This window comes from Colletes gigas, unplaced genomic scaffold (assembly GCF_013123115.1).
Source record: "Colletes gigas isolate AHSC1104 unplaced genomic scaffold, ASM1312311v1 Colletes_gigas_Sc00001, whole genome shotgun sequence".
NCBI classification, from domain to species: Eukaryota; Metazoa; Arthropoda; class Insecta; order Hymenoptera; family Colletidae; genus Colletes; species Colletes gigas.
Genome location: NW_025106630.1, coordinates 7,274,819 through 7,296,135, shown reverse-complemented (window position 1 = coordinate 7,296,135; position 21,317 = coordinate 7,274,819). Strand labels below are relative to the sequence as shown.

General features: G+C 52.9%; 2 protein-coding genes across 2 annotated transcripts in view; both read left to right on the top strand.

The window, feature by feature from the left end:
- LOC122403352 (mucin-5AC-like) overlaps positions 1-8,216 on the top strand; it is a 56,593-nt gene extending 48,377 nt beyond the window's left edge. Inside the window, exon 3 of the mRNA XM_043406873.1 lies at positions 129-8,216. Coding sequence (XP_043262808.1) covers positions 129-7,438 — 7,310 coding nt within the window. The 3' untranslated portion in view covers positions 7,439-8,216. The remainder of the gene's footprint in view (positions 1-128) is intronic.
- Positions 7,977-21,268, top strand: LOC122396706. Its single transcript, XM_043395329.1, has 21 exons — positions 7,977-7,998; positions 8,105-10,360; positions 11,053-11,327; positions 11,483-11,830; positions 11,909-12,232; positions 12,296-12,643; positions 12,713-13,025; positions 13,113-13,753; positions 13,829-14,209; positions 14,292-16,716; positions 16,790-17,142; positions 17,222-17,508; positions 17,592-18,141; positions 18,274-18,564; positions 18,640-18,880; positions 18,963-19,306; positions 19,373-19,664; positions 19,821-20,135; positions 20,210-20,487; positions 20,572-20,967; positions 21,113-21,268. The coding sequence occupies exons 1-21, from the start codon at positions 7,977-7,979 to the stop codon at positions 21,146-21,148; spliced, it is 10,716 nt and encodes a 3,571-aa protein (XP_043251264.1). The 3' UTR covers positions 21,149-21,268.
- Positions 21,269-21,317: the final 49 nt, after the last annotated feature.

Genomic DNA, 21,317 nt, shown 5'->3' with positions numbered 1-21,317 from the left:
ACTCGAACGAATTTACTACGACTGGACCGTCCCTTGATTCCGTTCGGCCCCCGTACGCGACTCCTTCCGGTCTACGCGCGACGACTGTCCCGAATTCGCGATAATTCTCGACTACCGAAATTTATCAGGTGTGACAACGGTCCTCCTAGTCCCGGCGCGACCCGGTAAATCCGCCCCACCGGTCGGTCTGCTGACGAAAACCGCGAGAACGTTCGTGCAAGATGGTGCTAGCACGGAGTTCGCTACCCAGGTCCTCGGTACCACTCTGGACAATGGCCGTCTCTACGCCAGGATACTGTCCACGTCGAGCAGGGTGTTTTACGAGAAGGAACCGACCCCGGACACGCCGAGTCCCTACCTGGTGTACCCGTCACGAGCGCCCAGCGACGACTGGCAGCTCAGGGTGGCTCTCGATAACGCGCCTATCAAGGCTCTCAAAGAGATAGAATCCCCTAGAGCGGAGGAATCTGGAAATAGGAACGACGACGACGATAAGGCCTCGACCAAACTGGACGAACTATCCAGGGAAAATGACATATTCAGCAGACGGGAGATCAACTCCGACTCTCAGAGATTTAAACCCGCGAAGGTCAGACCCGCGGATAATTTACCAACGTTTACGGTGAAGCACGAGTACGTGGCCAGCAGCTTCGACAACATCGAAGACGAACAGCCAAAGAACTTCAGGCCCCGTTTGCCGAAGATCTTCAAGCCTCAGCCGAAAGCCCTCGCGCCCAAGAAGCCCGACACGAAGCCATTAGCTACCGTGACCTATCACGGTTTCGCCGATTTCACCACTACCGTCGGGGAAACCGTCATCGTTTTCTCCCCCAGCACGTCGCCCGCCCCCGCGGGTCGTCCCGCCACCACGATCAAAGGAGATGCGACACTCAGGCCCGACGACGGGATCGCCGTGATGGAAATCAGGCCCACGAGTATCGTGGCTGGTCAAGAGAAGACCGTACAACACCCTGGACTCGAAATACCGTACAGTTCGGAGGGTGGATCGGGCGATGCTCTGTTGGACGCTATCAACAGTGCCAACATTCAACCTAGCGTCACCGAGGACTACGAAATCGACTCGTCCACCGTGTCCACGGAGCCACTGCTCCTGGTGCCGGACGTGGAGACGGGATCTCTGAAACCCACCGGCCTTCTCAAGGTCCTAGATTCGACCACCTCTCTGGATGGCACTACCACCCATTATAAAAGTCTCATTTACGGTACCTACATAGGCACCAACTATGCTCAAATCATTCACACGTCCTCGAACGTCTACTTTTTCCCCGACGAAGCCACCAGGATCTACGACACCGAAGATACTACCGTGGATTACGGAACCACCGTCGCGGAGGATAACGAAGGCGAACAAGAAACCACGTTCGAGGTTACGACCGGTACCACACCAAGAGCGATCGCCACGAGCGAGGAAACTCCGGAGATCAACGAACTGACCACTCCGTTGAGGGACACCACCGACAGTGTGCTGACTACCCTGAAGGATATCTTGGAGAGCGCTAGGAGGGTTCTAGGGACCACCGAATCGGCTGCACCGGTCCTGAACGACGAGATTCCAAACGATATCTTGCCGGGAGATCCGCAAGGACGTAGCATCAAAGGTGGTAGTCCGAAGAACGATCTTGGGCATAATCGCAAGGAACATGGGTTCACCGAGACGGAGGAGAAGCCCACGCTTGCCACCAGGATCCTCCCGTCTACCGTGTACAAGACTTTCACGTACTTCACGACCTTCTTCATTCCCGATGGCGTGGAAACTACCACCTCGATACGTTCCAGGGAAGTGGTTTCATCGGAGGTCACTTACTTGACGGAGCTGATTCAGCCGAGCGAAACTACAGCTGTTCTTCCCACGGTACACGCGGAACCGACGACGATTCGAACCGCTCCGAGCTTGATCAGTGCGGCGGAGGAAGAACAGACCACCAAGCAAGACGAAGAGATAGAACTGATCTTCAAGACTCTGTACACCACTTACACGTACTTGACGACGTTCTTCCAGGAGAACACGTCCAGCGTCTCCAGCCGCGAGGTCGTCGAGACGAACGTCATTACTCAGACCGTCGGCCCCAACGGCGTATCCGCGGTCGTTGCAGGACTCTTCGAGAAAGACGAATCCGTCGCCATATCTTCGACGAGAACTTCCGAAAGCATTCTACCCTCGGTCGTCCCACGGCCGGAACAGGGAACCGAGAAGTATCCTACTACCTTGGAACAAACCACGGAAGATACTCTGACCACGTTGCAAGAACAGGATACTACCACCGATCAGAACATCCCCACGGAATCGGAGATAACTGTCAACGACTTCGAGGACACCGATCGACCCATCATCGAACCGAGTCCGACTCCGGTTCTGCCAACAGAGTCTGCCAAGGAACAGATCAAGACTTATTACACCACGTACACTTACTTCACCACGATCTTCGTCGACGACGAAACGGAAATAGAAACCAGAACAGAGGTGTTCACGAACGTGGTGACGGAAACTATTCAACCAACCGCCGTGGTACCGGCCACTCAAGAGACTCTAGAGCCAACGACGCCGAAAGTCGAGCAACCTAATCAACCAGCCGTTCCTCCGGAGATTTTGGCCTATCTGGAAGCACTCCAGAGACAGAAATCCCAAGAGGAGGCGCTTCTTCTGGCGAAGAAGGCGCAGCAGCAGGCTGCCACCGGCGAGGATGAAAATACGACCGCGTTCGAAGCCAGATCGGAAACGACAGAATCCTCCACCACGGTGGAGGATAAATCGAGCAGCGAGAATCTCTTCCGTGGTTTCGAAGTAAACGCCCAAGTGACACCCAATCCTCCCGTGGAAGGCGAGGTGTTAGGATCCATGGTCACAGACGTGGTGTCCTCGTCTAGTTCCGGCGGTGGAACGGTCTTGGACGCGATGGACAAGCGAAACGCGGTTCCAGAGGATCAAGAATTGTCGGAGTCGAACCACCACGACGTGGAACCAGCGCCTACGCTTCTTCTTCAAACCAGTTACACGACTTTTACGTACTTCACCACGATGTACAAGGGTGACGAGACGAACGTGGTCAGTCGCCTCGAGACTGTAACCAACGTCGCGACGGAAACCATCAGGCCCACGGCCGTAGTACCCGTGGAGACGAGCACTTTGCCCGTCACTTACTTCACAACGTTCACCTATTGGACGACCTTCTACAAAGCTGGCGACACCGTGACGACGAGTCGCGAGGAAACCGTCAGCAACGTCGTGACTCCAGGAATCGCGGCCACGCCGACCGTGGAGCTTGGCGTCATCATGACTTACAGGCCAACGACTTCGTTAGAGGAAAACGGTCTGACGACCGACAAAGAATCGAAGATCACAGCTGAGAACGAGGTAACGCCCTCGGACATCGCTCCGACGGAAACGTCCAAAACGGAGGAAACGTCTTCGACTTCGACGTCGACTACCACGACCTCCAAAGACGTCCCTACGGTCTCTCCCACGGATACCTCGACCGTTTCGCCAGAACCCACCACCTACTATACCACGTACACGTATTTTACGACTTCTTACATCGGTAACGAGACCATATTGAACAGCAGACTAGAGACAGTGACCAGCGTTTCGATTCCGGAAGTGGTCGCGACGCAACAAGTAGCGACCGGTAGAGCAATCGACGGTCCGGTGTACCAACAGAGCCTGGCGACCGAGGCGAAGCCGGTCACGCCGTCAAAGGTTACCGAACAGCCAAAAATAGGTCTGATTTCGACGATTCGATCGAGCCAGGTCAACGACGGGACCACCACCCATTACACGACCGACGTACACGGCACGTACATCGACGGATTGTACGCTCAAGTCGTAGAGAGCTCGACGAGAATAGAGAAGCCGCCAGTACCGTCTTCGTCCGTTCCTACTCCCGTTCTTCCGACGGGAGTGTTGTCCTTGAACAAGGGTAGCGTCGTGGACGCTGACGAAATAACGACGATCTACTTCACCACGAAACAAATTGGTACCCTGTTCGACGGCCTGTATGCCAAAGTCATCGAGAGTACTTCGAGCACGAAGATCGACGCGGAGAGGAAGGCTACCGTTTCGCCTGTTCCGGGTCATCGAACCGGTCTGGTACGATTGATACAGGGTCAGATCGAGAACAATGGAACCACCACGTATTACCAGTCGAAAGTAATCGGTACCAGCATCGAGGGCAGGTACGCCCAAATCATCGAAAGCACCTCGAGTTTCTTATCGGCGACTCCGACGATCAACATCGCTCCGACGTCGACCTTGCCACCTACCAAACCAACGGAAATTCCAGAAATCTCGCCCTCGCCGGCGGTGATCCAATCGTCCCTGTCCGAAGACCCCACGACGGAGTCTCCCGACCAGGAAGAGGACTCTGAAGAGAACGAAGAGGAGGAAGAAGAGGACGAGGAGGGCAAGGATGGACAGAGTTCCAAGAAGAAGTCGAGATTGACGTTCTCGACGAAAAAGAGGTCGTTCACTCCGGCCATCAGGCCGTTTGCCTCGAGAAACAGACCGACGTTCAATCCTAAACGCAAGGGAGCGCAAGGAGCAACTACGATTACCAGAACGGATATAACGCCCACTATAACAGCAACCTTGGCTGGAAAAGGCAACAGATTCGCTTCGTCCAGAGGTCGAATCAGCTCACCGATAGGACCGTACTCGTCGACGCTCTCGCCGTCGGGCTCCAGGAGGTTCGCTGGCAGAAGAGTCTCTCCAAATACAGCGAGTTCTTACGCGTCGACCGTGCCAGGAAGCACGAGAGGCAGACAACAGTCCAGGATATCCCCGTCGTCCGTCTTCCAGGGGAACAGGCGAGGACCGACGTCAATCAGAGGTTCCTCGGCCAGAGCTGCGACTCGAGCTTCGAGTTCAGCGTTCCCCGGAGCGTCCACCAGATACAGATCGCCCATCCGTCCGTCTTCGACTCTGCTTCGAGGACAGGCAACGGTCAGACACGACGATCAGGAAAACGACGCCAACGAGTACACTACCACCACTCTAATAACGGAGGAGACACCGTACACGGAGGATATCGACGGCGGTGAAACCGTCACGGCGCTTTTGCAAACGACCACGGAGTCCTCCAGAAGATCGACCAATCCTCTGCTGAGGTTCCGCAGACCCATCAATTTGAACAATTCCGGAAGAACGGCCACGACGGCCAGGTCACCGACCACCACCAGGAGAAATGGTAATTTGAACAGACCCACTTCACCGACGGTTCCTAAAGTCAGCAACTCCCGAAGCAACGGAAGGACGACCGTTCCGATATCTACTAGGCCGCGTCAGAGCGGTATAGGCCTCTTCCCGCCTCGAGGTCTGTTCGGGAAGAAGCAAGAGTTGCCTACAGAGGAGCAGATTGAGCCCAACGAGGAGCTGGAGAATGACGGCGAAGAGAACTTTGAGGACGAGCCGGTGGAGGAAATAGTCGACAACGATTACGAGGGCTCGGAACACGAGGACAGAACCACGAACGTGAATCGTCGTTCCGGGAAATCCGTGAGACCGTCGCTACAAGCCAGGCCTTTCACGAGAGGAAGAAGAACTCGTCGACAGGCGAGTCAGTTAAGATCTTATTCGAGTCGTTTTCGACGACCGAGTCAGCCGGGTTCTTCGAAAGCCGAGGATAAGGCTAACGTGACCGAAAATACGTCCAGCAAGGAGGACACTGGAAAATCCGCCACAAAACCGATTGCTCGTTACAACAATCGCGGAAGGTCACTGACGACGTCTCGGCCACCTCCGAAGACGGCTAACAATCCGGAAAAGACGTCCGCAGAGTCGACGGAGCTCAGTCAAAGCAAAGTCAGACCTCGAGCTAAGCAGTCCAACGGCGACAGAACCGCCGCGCCCAGAATAAAACCATCCCCCGCGTCCAACAATGGCAGACAATTCACGTTAAGAGAAAAGGATGGCGCCTCGTCGAGCAGATCGAACTATAAAAGACCCAGCGCTTCGGGAACGAGAAACAACGGTCGATCCACGAGCACCACCGACAGAGTGAGACCCCCGAGGTTGAAAAACGGTTCCAACAAGTCCTCCGAATCGTCGAGTTCGAACTCGAGGCGAGTGCCTCCATCTCGCGCGCCCTCCAGACCTGCGACTAGAAACGGTAGTAGAAGGGGTACGTCGTCCTCGCGATCGAAAGGATCTCTCGAGGACATTAGGGAATCGCCCACCGTTTACCCAGACTATGACGGAACTATCACGGTCACGCATTACGTCCCCACCGAGGTGACGATCCCCGTTGTAAATAATGGTATCACGGAGCATCGAAATATCATAACGGCCCAGCCTAGCACCGAAGTTTTAGCCCCCTCTCAATATAGCACCGTGACAGGTGGCGACGGCAGGCCGCTCGTTGTAATCGTTAGCGAAGTGACCGGTACTAACGTGCAAGGTCAAACCGAGGTCACGCGATTCCTGCTCCACGAGACGCCCACCACTCGGGTCTCCCACACGCTGACCACCCTCGGGGGTCGCAGAGCCTCGCAATCGGTGATCGTGCCCACGACCGTTTATTCCGTAGAGAACGTCGTCTCCACGGTGCAATCGTCTCTCTCCGGGAACGCCCCGCTCGCGAACATCCTGCTATCGCAGCTGCTTCTCGGTCAGTTAGGTCAGGCGAACCCGTTGCTCCAGCCCCAGGGCACCCCGTCCACACAGTACAACACGCGCACGACATCCTACGTCACCACGATCACTAAACAACAGAGCACCGTGATCCCCCTTACCTTCCGGGGTAAGGAAATCCTGACGACTCTGGTGGACACGTCGACCGGCGTCGTCACCGCGACGGAGTTCATCACGGACACGGTCGTGGTGACCCCGACAGCGGCCCTGCCCGCGGCCAACCTGAATTCCCTGCTGTTGCTGCTCCAGCAACCCCAGCAGTCGTCCAAGAACCCCAATCCCCTGCTGGACCCTCTGTTCGCCGCGACCCCGTTCACCCAGAGCAACACGCTGCCAGGGGAGGTCGAGAGGAGGCACCAGCCCGCGGATTCGGACTACAAGCAGGACAGCTACGAGTACTCCGACGACGAAGACGCGCGCGACTACAAGTCCTCCAGGCCGCGCAACAGCCGAGGCAAATCGAACGAGAAGAAGGACGAACGTTCCGCCGCCCCGAAGGAGGAATCCAGCGTGGTGACGCTCTACGTCTCCGGGCGGAGGCCAGGAGAGTTCAGCACCGTTCTGAGCACCGTAAAGGTGACCGACACGGTCAGCTCGTCCAGGAAGCGACGGGCCGCCGGAGATGATACCGTCGAGGTTCGACCTTCCGTTCCGCCGTCCTTGCACGCGGGTCCTGAAGAACCGACTATTCTGGCGGGCAGCGAGGATACGAACGACGCACACGCACCGACAGAGAGTCTCGAGAGCGTAGTGGGTGACGTCGGACGGCACATTTCCACATCCATCCTCGCCTGATCCTTGACGAGCCTCTTCACCGATCTTTCCCCCTTCTCCCCTAACTGTCCATTCTTAATTAAGTTGCGACTCGCGGAAACCCACCTAGACCGAAGCTGACGACCTTTCCGGGCGTTTCGCGGGGGAGGTCAGCGGCTCGCTGACCGTGTAATATAGCGGAGCCCCCAAGGATCGCTCCTCGACGAATCCGCGACACAATCTATCTCTATCTATTTCTCTCTACTATCTCTTGGCCGGAGAATCGTGGAAAGCTCGCAGCTTCGGTCGACCGAGAGCCACGCGCTAGCTGGACTCTCGGTACCCGTACTCTTCGTCCTGTTCGCTCTCCCCAGTCTTTCTTCTATTATTTTCCTTCGAACACTCCCCCTTCGAGCGTCGTCCTCTTACTTCCATCTACTAACACAGCCTTGAATCCGCCGCCGCACGCGCGCCCACACGACCAACAAACCCAACGCATGGTACCTCCCTGTTTGTCGGACAACATCGCAGTAAACACACCGCGCGATGGGGATAACCGCTACTATGTGCACGAGAAACAATGTATGATCGAATATCGGATGGTCGTTTAACCCACCGGACGCTTAACGCTCGACGAGAATCCCCTTCTGCTCGGTTGCTCGGTCGCGTAGTTGTAACGAGAAGCAACGAGGATAAACGCGTCCACAGAAACCAGCCAAAACGTCGACTTTTCAGATGATAGCCCCGACGACTATCCGCACGCCGACTTTGATAGCAAACGCGAGAGAGACGGTTGGTCGAACGACGAGACCGACGAGAACGGCGAGAACGGCGACGACTACCTCGAGGAAACGCCGAAGAAACGGGTCAGAATACGCGTCCCCGTTGTCAGAAAGAATGGCAGACAACACAAGCTGACCGTGGTTAGGCGCAGACCTCTGGTCTCTCGAACGGAGGATCCTCCAGCGATCGTCGCGAGTCATACGCCGCGGAGAATCGTCGTAACTCGTGTCAGAACGCTGGGGTTGGCCAATTCTGCGCGCAGCGAGGAGCTCGATGCATCCCGCCGCGAGACCGGAAGACACAAGGTGACCATCACCAGGCGTCGAAAGATCGAATCGACCCCCGTTCTGCCAACCACCAGCGAAAAGAGGGCTAGAATTACCAAGAAAAAGCTGATCGCTGTTAGACCGGTGCAACCAACACCGACCTTCGCCATCATCACGACCGGGTTCTTCACGGCCCCGTCCACCGAATACGACGAGGAATATTCGGTAGAAGATGACGTTGAAGAGGAAGAGGAGGATGGCAAGCAAGAGGTCGGTTTAACGATTACGCCAGAATTGGAGGAAACTCCCAATGCAATCGATAATACTCCTGATATCATGCAAAGTACAACAAAGGTCGAAGAGACCGAATCGATAGAATTGAAAGAAACCACCGTCGAAACTCCGATCATCATCACGGACAATTTCTTTTTCCCGCCGTCCGAGAATGAGTACGAAGAGTACGACGACGAATATTCGGATACAACCACGCCCGAAGATGCTTCGACGGCGACCGTTCCATCGCAGGTCGACGAAAACGTCGTGTCGAACAAGTTGGACGCCAGGGCAATGCCTGAGACGACCACCGAGAAGGAAACAGCGACCACGGAGAAGCCTACTCCGGAAGACGCAGCAACGACCGAGGCCGTTCCGGAACAGCCGCCTACGACTACCGAAGAGACGTTGCACAAGCTAGAAAACGTAACCGAACAACCGGAAATCCTCGATACCACGTTGCAGGAGGATAGTTTTACTACAGTTCGGCCGGAAGTTAAGGAAACGGACGATGCAGAAGAGATCTCGACAACGGTCGAGCCGGTGGAAACGACTGTACCCGTGGACGAGACAACGGTGATAAATATCCCCGAAGAGCAACCCGAGACAACGATACCCACTGAAACCCAACCTGTGAGTACAACCACCGAGAAAGAAGAGACACAGGTGAGCACGGAGGATTCTGTGTCGTTCACCGAACCGCCCGAGTCCCAAACGGAAACGCAGATCGAAATCAAGGACGTTTCTTCGGAAGAAGAGATCGAATCTACCGTCGCGACGACGCAGGACCTCGACGATTCGCCAAAGGACGCGACAGATTCGACCGAATTCAAAGACCCCGTGTCGGAGGATGTAACCACGCCCACGCCTAGCTCGAACCCGGAAACCGAGAGTCCCTCGATGGGAGATCCCGTCGACCAAAAGGATAAAACTCCCGCGACACCCGACGAGAAGGAAGAAACGACGGTGCAACCGATACACTCGGTGGTCGAACTATCGTTGGAAAGTTCGTTGGACGGTTCGTCGTCCTCGTCGGAGGTTTCGTTGTCAGCAGACGCGACGGCCAGTTTCGCGAGCGTGTTGCCTTTAGAGACGTCCCAGTCGATATCTCGCGACACCGCCGTCCCTAATTACTTGGACGATTCCGATATACCGAGCGTGATCCCTCTGGGAGTCGAGTACACACCCGGGTCAGACGCGAGAGGGACCGCCGAGGTCCTCGAAGCCACCCCGAGCCTCGAGTTGCCGACCCTGACGACGTCCATCGCGTCGCCGACTCCCGAGGACATCGAGGCGGGATTAGCCGACGACCTTTACCTGTCCCTTTCGAGGCCAGACTTACCCGAGATTTTACCCACGAGACCGACCACTGTCGACCACAAGACCAAGACCACGCCCGACTTAGAACCGAGCACGAGCGTTTACTATACGGAGACTGTAGTTACGTCGACGCGATTAAGGACGTACACGTACGTCGTAACGCAACTGAACGGACTGGAGACGAAAGTGACGTCCTCGACGACCGTCAGACCGAGAGTCACGACTCTTACGTTGACGGTGCCCGTCACGGTGACTGTTACTCCTACCGTGGAGTCATCAGCAAACTCCGTGTCGTCTGTGTATAATCCAGTTCCTGTTCTCGGTGAGTAGCTCTACCGGCCGTCTGAGCCATTTCTATCGCGATCGTTGCGTTGCCCGAACTCTTTCCGATCGCAACGAACGGATTATTACAAGGAATAAATAATTAAAACGACGCTCGATGGAATCGTTCGGGACACGCGACGATCGATGTAAAAAGTAATCCTTAGACTAATATACAAACTTCCGCTCGCGGCGACCTGCTCGCGCGAGATTGTACAAATGCTCCTCCAAGTTTCACTTCGATTGGCTTATGGCATTCTAAATTGTTTCCCCCCTTGTACAAAATAGAAGTCCCGGAGACGTGTACATATTGTAAATGAAGTCGCGGTTTTGTACATAAATATCTGCTGTTGTTACGTTCGATGTGTACATTCTACTTTCGTACGTTGATCTCAAATGTTACCACTTATTCTCTCTCTCACTCTTGCTCTATCTGTTACGCGACGTCGATGACGCGACGCCTGAATGGCTGCAACGATCGATCGAGGATGCACCGTGCACGAGCTGTTCAGGCGCGTACCAGTTTGCGAAGGATTAAACACTGTATAAGTTTGGTTCTTTCTATCAGAAACGTCGTATATATTTACGTAACGTATAATTAAAAAAATTCGCGTTACCGGTTAGTCCTATTAACCGCGATGTGCCCGAAACGAGACCATGTTCAGGTTGTAATCGATCGAATTGCAATGACAGGAGAACACGAAGCGAAAGATGAAGAAGGCCGAAGGTTCAACCTGGCCACTCGCGTAATGTCAAACGGAGTCGAGGTGATCGTAGCGGGTCCGACGCCAGCGTTGCGATGGGAGAATTCTGTTCCTCAGCCTACGCTAACATTGTCTGACGCCGTCGTCATGATGCTTCCGCAAGATAAACCCAATGAGTTTGTTACTAAGACTTGTACCACCACCTTCACCTATCTCACCACGATTACCAAGGACGGAACGACCACCGTTTCCACGGAACAACAGGTAAAAAGTTAGCTTGTACTTGTACGTGTTCTTTTTAATATTAAACTCGTCATTGCAAAATAAGGAATTCAAACTCTACAGCTTCGAGGTCCGCGGATCCATTAAAGGATAGAGGCAAAGGTAAAGTCGATGATCATTGAGAAAATCTGTTCAAGGTCGTGGCAAATACAGCCACGGAGGAACGTCACCGGAAACCAGGCTCGGAAACAGCCGCGGTTACGCTAGAGGCGTCGCCCACGCTGCGCACGGAAGTCTTCAAGACGACTTATACTTATTTAACGTTGAACACCGATCATCCAAACGTGAACGACGCCTTGGAAAGCAGCACGAAAGTGATAGCGAATACGGTAACCGCCCCCCAACACTATCTGGACATGATTTTGGAGCCGTCGGAGGCACCGCAACCGGAAACGAACACGTACCTGAGTACAAGAATGTTGGAGAAGACGTTCATGGAGGATGGACGAACCAGAATCGAAACTACGAGCGACACTGTCACTCAGGTGTTTATTTTTACCTACGAAATGTATATTTTTAGAGGAAAAAGATCTTTAAACGAAATTGTTTTGTTTCTCTTGCAGCTTATAGTAACGGAATCCGCGCCACCCCCTCGTCCAACCAGTGTCACAACCACTCTGACAGCTCTGGATGGTACCGAGGAGAGCATGACCGACGCGATGAAGACTTACTATATCACCTACACATATTACAATACTTTCTTGGAGAAAGGAAGTACCGTGGTTCGAACGAACGTCGCGACGTCGACCGACGTCGTCCTGGAGAAAGTTCCTGTTAAGAAAACCTCGACGAAGACTGCGTTGGTTAACGCTACCCCGGAACCTATTCAAATTTTCGCCACGAAAACGTATCTTACGACGTTCACCTACTTTACCACGCTACTTCAGGTACGTTTAAATATGGAAAGTAGAAAAGTAAGAAATATCTTATAAATTTTGATTGGTATACAGGCTGGAGCGGACGGAGAAACGTCCACCACAGTGTCCTCGCGATCTCATATCGTGGAGAACGTCGTCACGGAGTCGATAGCTCCCAGTTTACTGGATGCTGGCTACATGAACGCTCTGTTAACCACGGCCCATCATTCCGACCCGGTGAAGAACGTCGTAACCGGATCGACCATCATCTTCTTCGACGAGGAGGATCAGATCGATCCTACCACGACCACCAGTTTCCCAGAACCCAGCTCCACGGTCGAAATCCAAAAGGACGAGTTAGTTTCTACGAGTCTGATCGCAACCGAGGCGACTCCCGTCGTCAACGAGCCGAATCTGAAGCCTGTCGGACAAATTAATCAAGTAAGGAAAATATCGTGAAACGAATAGTTTAAACCGTTACTAATTTCGAAATATTAAAATTAATTCCAGGAAAATAACTCGACAGCCTCAGCTCCGGGAGAAGCCGGTCAGAACAAACGACCTCCGAATCAAAATACGAGTGATCTACAAGTGAGCAACCTTTTGAGTCTAGGATCATTGGGGATCAACAGTTTGTCGGCTCTGGGACCAGTAATTACAGCTATGGCGGGTCTTCTGCAAGGGAAACCATCGATATCTCGCAGAAACGACACGATACCGCAAGCAGAGGCCCAAGATGTCACCACGCAAAGATCGCCAATTTATATACCGGTGGCAGAGTTCGCTGACGGAGACATAGAGACCGCCGAGAGTCAAAATATAGGTAATACGCGCAAAGCACAAAGCCACAGTAGTCAAATAACAAGCGAAATTATTCGAAGGCCTACTAAAAAAAGAATTTACTTTCAAGGTGCTCATCTTGCGAACGTGAATCACAACTACATCGCGGAAACGCGTCATAAGGTGGCGTCCAGCCTGGCGGATGGAATCCCAATTTCTCCGGGCGAAGTAATTACCGCGAACAGCGACGTGATTATCGGCAAACCGGGAATAATGGCACCGAGACCGCCTCAAACCTTTTTGGAGGACGAAGAGCACATCGGGATGAAGCCACCCCCGCTGCCTGTCCCTAACATACCCGTCCATCCTGTTCTCGAAGTTTTGGGAAACGATCGAGAGGACGGCCAGCAACAGCAAACACTCCAGAGTCACAAAGGTCCGCAAATACAAATATATCCCGCGCACCAGGTTTACGAGGAGCATCTGAAGATCCCGGTCTCGATGCCAGTCGACACGAATCCGATACTGTTGCCCAAACAACCTCAGAAGTTGCACCCTGTTCAATCGTCGCCGCCAAAGAGAATGGGATCCAAGCAGGACGTGTTGGAGAACGATCCGTTGTTGAAGCCACCCGATAGACCGAACGTCGAACAATACGTGAACCCGAATTCGAACCCGAAGGAACCAGAATGGAGCCCAGATAAACCTAGGAGGCCGTGGAGCGCAAAGGATCCTCTCAGACTTGCTCCGCCCCGTCTACACTATGATCAAGTACGCTCTTTTCACATTTTTAAATTGCATAAAATTACAAAACTCTCGAATATTAAATTGATTTTACACTCGCAGAAAATCGACTCGGGAAAGTCGCCGCTGGAGAAGAAGCCCTGGCCCAACGTTCCGTCCGACGATCAAAAACGACCGCCGTGGGCCCAGAGGGATCCCTTGCTCCCTGATTCCTCCATCGTCGTTCAGTCTTCGGAATCGAAACCCACGTCATCGGAGCCCATAGTGCACCAGGTGCCCCACGTTATCGATAGATCGACGGGTCAGCCTTTATTGGTCAACATTCAACCTAGTCAAGTAGCCAATGTTGTGATCCCTCAAGGCGGAACTCAAGCATTGATATTTGGCGACACCAGCGAGCCGCACATAAGCGGACAGTACTTCGACGACCCCTCACCGTACCCGGAATCCGAAGTTGGTTTAGGTTTCATCGGAATCCAAAGGGTACTGTGACTACATACGTATTTTCTAGTTAACGATCAACATTCTATAAACAAAACACTTTAAATATTCTGTTCTCTTGCAGGTGGAAGACTTGCCGCAATATACGAATGGAAACGACCCCGCAGATTACATGGTTCCACCATCGCCACCCCACAATTTCAAGACTATGCCAGAGAAACCAAGTTCCTCGAATCGACCGACCATTCCCCTATCGCCGGGTCGTTTCGATTACGAAAGACTACAAGATAAGTTGGAGGCGCCCTTGGGAAAGCCTGATAAGAAACCATCCGACGTGCATTTGATCAGACACTCGGATAGTTCCGGTGCTCTGGGCGGTCAAGGTCACGTGCACACCGAGATCTTGGTCCACCATAGACCGGAGACGGTGAACATACGGCCGGAAACCGCGTTGTATCCACCCACTCACTCTCACGGGCATTCCAATAACCATCCCCCATCCCATGGGCAGTTTACCAAGATCCCCAAACCTGGAGAGTCGGCCGTTCCACCTAGACGAATCGAAGTGTCCAATTCGATGGATAATTCTCATCGGTATATCCTCCTAGCCAAACCAGACTCGGGAAACGAGATCATGTTGAACTCCAACTGGAAGATGGACAAGAAACCGCCACGGCCTCCGCTGAATAACAGACTGAGACCACGGCCACTCATATGGTCGACGACCACTCGTCCCCTCGACAGACCGATCTACGTCGAAAGGCCAAATATCAGAAAGCCTATGTACGGTGGCCCGCAAAGACCCCCGCCAAAAACACCGAATTCGAACGCGTTCGTGCTTCCGCATCGTCCCATACACCACGAAGTTCATCACGAGCCCCCAAGAATTACTCCGACGCCGGGCGACGGCATCAGAGAAACGACCACCGAGAGACATCCTCCGTTCGGGCATCATAGTCACATCGATCTTCAGGAGAGACCACCTTACTTCTATCACGAGAACAGGAGACCCAGCGTCCAACAGGCCAGACCGCAAACGGAACACACCGATGAGCACGTGCCAACCGGGGCAATAGAGTACCACAATCCCTCTAATCCCAAACCGAAACCGGAGGATCCCAAACCGGCGATGAACGGTCAGATGGAAGGTTTCGGGCAAAATCTGCCTCACAACGAAGGAACGTCGGAAACTTGGCACGGCAACACGCAAACAGAGAAAACTATGGACTCCGAAATTGGCGCCTCGGAGTACATAAAGTACCACAATCGCGTGAACGAGGATCAGGACTCGGAGAAAACGATGGCTGACCAGACTGTCGCCGTTCAGAGCAATAACGAAACATTGAATGGAAACGTGGTTCCCGGTAATATAGTGGTTGGAAAGCCAGTGAGACTGGATCAGGTACAAGATCAAAAGGAGAAACCTGCCTGGTTACACCCAGGAGTTCCGTTTGGTCACAAAAACGAAGGTTCACCTAACCAGGGAATGCCCTATGGAGGACCTTACTTCAATGCCAAGCCTCACGATATGACGATCGTTCAAGGGAAACCGTTCGGTGTATACAATGGGCCCGAAGATGTGACATCTTATGGGTCTAAACGGAAAGAGAACAGGCCTGACTACGACATAGTGCAAGGCATACCTAATATGTATTACGGAAACAAAAAACCACCGTCCAGCGATAAACATCAACAGGAAGTACAGACGTCTGCAACCCACTCTCACGAACGTGATGATACCATAGACCTGAGGCCACCAGCGATTATTCCTCAATTCCAACCGGAATCGGACAAGCCTGGTAGACCGTACTCAAGGCCACCCATGGTAAACAAGGTCGAAACAAGGCCTGCGTTGTATCCCAGACCGGAAATTACCTCCCACCCGTCGGAGACGAGACCTGATCGGGTGAAACTGGCCAACGAAGCCAAACCAGGAATCCTGGAAACGTTCGCGAACAACAGTTTGAGTCACGAGACCAAAGGGAATCGAAGTCATTTGCAGCTGGGAGGATTCGTGGACCTAAATTGGGAAGGTGGTGCGAAGCTTAACGATCAACGGTTCGACGAATCAAGGCCTCGGATCAACGAGAGCGAGATCGTGAGAAACCGCTTCAGAAACAGCACGTTCCCCCAGAAAACCGACGGCCACTTCCCTCAGACGAATGCTGAAACCGCAAATTCGGGATTCGAAAACAATCGTCCGAGTTCAGGGACGAGGATCCATCCCGAGTATCCTCACATCGTCACCAAACCTAAGCCCCAAGTGCCTGGGCCCATAACCATCACGACAGCCAACTCGAAACCGGACACACGGCCCAACATAAGGTTCTCCATGCCCGTCGAGGTGATTGGCGAAGAGGTCGATAGTAAAACGCAGACTGAACGACCGCCTAGCATGCTGGTTCCAGCAAGTAATTCTGGCGACAAGAAGACGAACGAGGAGTCTCTAGAAACGGCTTATCAAACGAACTTTGCCGCCTCGGGTGGAGATCAAGATGATTCTCAGACCAACATGCACCCCGTCGAAACACCAACCGGGGACATTTTAGGTAGAGATCATGATTCCAAAGGTGTACAGGTGTATTCGAATATTTAACGTGAAATAAGAACCTCTGATTTTAGGTAACATCGAAGGAATAGATGTTCCATCGAGAGACATGATGCCTCCACCCTTGAGACCCTCGGTGGGAGTGAATCAGTCGAACAAGAAGGAAGAGGAGGACTTGAAACCTCCACCGATTCCTTCGCGCGACGTTCTAGGCTTGTCTCCGCCACCGGTCGATATCACTACGACCAGTGGACCGATGGAAGATCTATTCTCTTTCGCAACTGCAAACGAATCTGGTTTGAAACCCCCGCCAAAGTATATTCCTCTTAAGGAGTCTTCCGGCGCGCCCTTGCCCAGCGTCACCATGGTTCCGCCCAGCCCAAGACCCTCTATCGCGAGACCCTTCATCGTGGAGTTGCTTTCACAGGTAATTTTTCATCTATTTCAACAAAATTACTATTCTTAACTCTGGTTAACTCCATTGTGTCGCGTTTATTATCGTTTAGGACATGGTGCCTCCACCGCCAGCAACGCAAACAACAAGACCGCTAGAAATTGCCACCGTTCGGCCAGCAGTTGCTGTTTCTGGATCAATTCAGATCGCTACTGCCGTGGCAAGTTCCCACATACCGGTCGTCCACGATATCGAGTCGAAAATTCCAATTATACACGGGACCGTGGATCTTCCTGTCGTCGTCGACGTACCGGAGATCCTAAGGCCGCTCGAGACGAGAATGACGGAGCACGTTAGCATCTACACTGTCCGACCGTTCGATACGAGACCAGTGTCCAGGTATTCAAACGCGTATACTCGAATTCAAGTCTCGCTAAGTTTATGTTATACTCGGCAAAATTAAACGATCGCTAATTTTTCAGAGTGTCGATACAATCGACGCCGATGCTGTCGCCGAGCGTGGTGGTCCCGACCAAGTTACGACCACTGCAAGTGGACCACATTCAACCTAGCAAAGCGTCAACCACTAGAGACGTGGAACCAACCAGGTCCCACACCTTCGAGATACCGCGAAATCCTGTCAAGCGTCCGGAGCATCCGGTGTTTTTGGAATCCAGCTACGACCACGGTCACGTTCTACCGTCGACGAGACCGGAACCAACCGAAACTCTGACTCTAGTGACCATCGCGAGCCAGAACAAGGAGCCAAGACCTACCATGAAGAGAGACGAGAGCACGAAACCGATCGTTTCGCAGGCTACGAAACATAAACGGCAAAACGAAACGACCACGGAAGCGTTGCCTAGCACAGTGACCAGGGTAGACAGTTCCGTGACAAAGGTGACGAGTACGTTGCTGAAGAATAACAACACGAGAAACGCGTCGACGATCAAGACAACGAAGAACGTCGCCAGTGGTGCCACACGGAAAATTGCTAAGGAGTCTACGACTACGCACGCGAAGCCTAAAGAGGTAAGAATAAAATAATTATCGCGCGATACAATGAGGCTTGGCTATCGAGGCAAGTAGAAACAGCGATTAATGGTCAGACGCGTTAGGGAAATTTTATTTCTGAAATTTAGAAGACGATCTTTTACCACATAGGTTACGCGATTCCAGACATCTACCGTGACGAGAACGGAAACGTCGGTGTTAGGGTCTCCGCCCACGACGAGAACCCTCCTCCTCACTCACACGCTAATATCCACAACGGTGGAAACGGTCACGGAGACTTTGGTACGTCCGACAAGCGTGGTCGCGACCATAACGTCGACGATATTGCAATCCGTGGTGACCAGAGTGCCCTCGTCGTTCGAGAACGTGGTCGACAACGACTCCATCTTCGTGGTGATGAGCGACCAGAAACCACCCGCGCCCGGCGCCGAAGAGGTAAATGTAAGACGCATTTCCTTCAATTTCTATAGGCTTTCCCAACGAGGGTTCCGTCACTTTTATTAATTATTCTCGCAGGTGGAAGCTGAATACGGTGATATCTCGAGAGACGAGCAAGATCCGACCGGTAACGAAATTCACAGAGTCTTGGCTGGCGGGGTTCTTGGAGCACCTGTGGTGTCCATTCAACCAATCGTCAATCAATGCACGCCCGAGTGCAGAGCTTTCAGAGCGGAAGTGTGCTCGGAAGTTGGAACCGAAATGAGATGCGTTTGCCGGCCAGGTTTCGCGAGGATGTTCCCTGATCGACCTTGCAAACGTAACTAGTCGATTTGCAGCTTAAAAAATTATTTTTTAACACTCTGTTCTCTGCTTTGGTATCAATTTGTTTTTATTTCCAGCAACGTACACGTACACCTTGCGAGTCGGCTTGGATCGAATCGGAAACGAGCCTGTGACTTACGAAGCCAGCATGAACGATTCCACGTCGACGGCGTACAGAAGGCTGGTAGGTCCAACCAAAGACGCTCTGGACAGAACTCTGATGCAAAGCGACTTGAGGGACGTGTACAGAGGTCTCAACATAGCTAGTTTCATGCCTAAGCCAACGAAAGTCGAGTTCCACGTTCAACTTAGCGACAACGCCAACGAAACGCGATTAAAAGAAGTTCTCCGGAAGTATTTGATCGGAAGTAATTACAGTTTGGGGGGCACCGAAGTGTTCGCCTCGAAGAATCTCGACGCGGTGAGCGCGCATTTCGACTGTTTTAAGGGTTAAATGTGAATGGTCGTTGAGAATAATTTCTTTCAGATCGAAGCAGTCGATTTCGACGAGTGCACGATCGAGGAAGACGGACCTCATCATGATTGTTCGCCGAACGCGGCCTGCTTCAATTTGCGAGGTTCTTATCAATGTTCCTGTAAGGAGGGTTGGGCGGATTTGTCCGAAAACCCAGCGTACCCTGGAAGGTTTTGCTCCCAGGCTCCGCTGGGCTGCCCTAGTTGCAACAACAAGGGACACTGTGTGACCAACACGAACGGACACGAAGTCTGCGAATGCTTCCCTTGGCACAGTGGCCAACGATGCCAAGTTAACTTGAAAGGTCGGTCGAAACAACCCATTCAACCCCTACGTCAACAATACTCCTTTCCATATTTAAAAAAATGTTAAAGTTTTTACGAGTACGAACCATTGGAAACTATTTCGGAGACAAGCGTTGGAGTTTCGAGTTCCAATCGTGTCGTAAATTCTTTTTCAGTGCTGCTGATTGCTCTGGTTACGACCGGGGCGATACTGTTGGGTCTTCTGGCGGTATGCGTGGGCATGGCGTGCTTCCGTCGACCCATTCGAAAACGACAGGCCGGCGACAGAAGGGCTATGATTCCTGGAACCGGCGGAGATACCAGTAGCGAGGGTAGCGTCACGGATCTGGCGATTCCTCATCACGTGCCGCACGTTTTACCCCCGCCACCTCAGATGATAGCACCCCTTCCGCCGACCAAAAGACCGGCACGCAAGATCGCCGGGAAGCCTAGGCATCCGGCGCGGAAAGCCACCATGATGCCCGCCTCAGGTTCGTTTTCCACAATCTTACGTTTGCCCTGTTACCATTTTCTAATCGCGAGTGACTCTAACGAATAATTACAGTGCCTGTGAACGACGAACAACGGGATCGATCGTTGACGGTGATGATTCCGCGCGCGAAATATCGGTCGGCGCCTCAGTCGCCTCAAAATTACAAATCTGGGATGAGCACGTTTTCGACGGAGGAGCACAAGCTGCTCAGTTATCTCGATAACGGCACGCACGTTGCTGGGAACAGAAAGCAAAGCGTGTCTAGCACGAAGGACTGCAAGGAAGCCGACGTCCAAGTGATCAGAACCCAGACCACGCCGGCTGGTGCACTGGTTAGCGCAGGTTTTCAGGTATACTACTACTATAGTGACTCCAATGAATGCAACCTCACTCGATAATAAATTTAGTCACTCATGGTGTAAACGTTTGATCAGGTGTCGGCAACGGTGACGCGAACAATGGACGCCGATTCGACGTTGGCTCGTTCCTGCGGCGAAACCACCGTCGAAGCGGCGACAAAAGTTTTGCGAACCGCGGACCAGGCCGACCTGTGCTCGACTCTCGCGCGATCCTGCGGAGAGACGACCATCCAAGCACCGACCAAGCTCCTAAGACTCGATCTAGGGGAGGTGGGATCTACGCTGGCTAGATCTTGCGGGGAAACGACCATCCAGCCGCCGACGAAAGTTGCCGACGCCCGAAGGAACAGCGTTAAAGACGCCAGAGACACCAGGGACAGTGCCAGCGAGGGGCACACAATGGCTGAGAGGGATCTGGGAAGCACGCTGAGACTTCCGGCCCAGCATCCGCCTCTTTATAGCCCGGACAGGGTAAGTTACGAGCGAAATTCTACCTCTCTCTAGAATACCCGAGTCTTTTGTTTTCTACATTTCGAAACTGTATCTTTACGATAATCCAACGTCGTTTATAGTAAATTAGAAGTTAAGGGAACCGAATGTTGTTTATCGTTTACAGACCAGCGATCGAGAATCGAACTTCGACTCCCTGTAAGCACCGAGAATCCTCGATATAGGACATCAGGTCGATGGAGGGACGTGGACGAAACCGCTGGACGGTAATCTCCGCTGGTTCGCGAACCGTTCGATTAAAATTCCTCGTTGCCAAATGGAAGGAGAGACAAAATTTTGCTAATCGATGCGCTCGAATCGACCGACGATCG

What these genes read in the sequence shown, in the direction of transcription:
- LOC122396706 (XM_043395329.1), top strand. Translation starts at nt 7,977, where the DNA reads ATGTATGATCGAATATCGGATG. An exon ending in GTATGATCGAATATCGGATG is followed by an intron (nt 7,999 to 8,104) that starts GTCGTTTAACCC and finishes ACGCGTCCACAG; the next exon opens with AAACCAGCCAAAACGTCGAC. An exon ending in TGGTTAGCGCAGGTTTTCAG is followed by an intron (nt 20,488 to 20,571) that starts GTATACTACTAC and finishes ACGTTTGATCAG; the next exon opens with GTGTCGGCAACGGTGACGCG.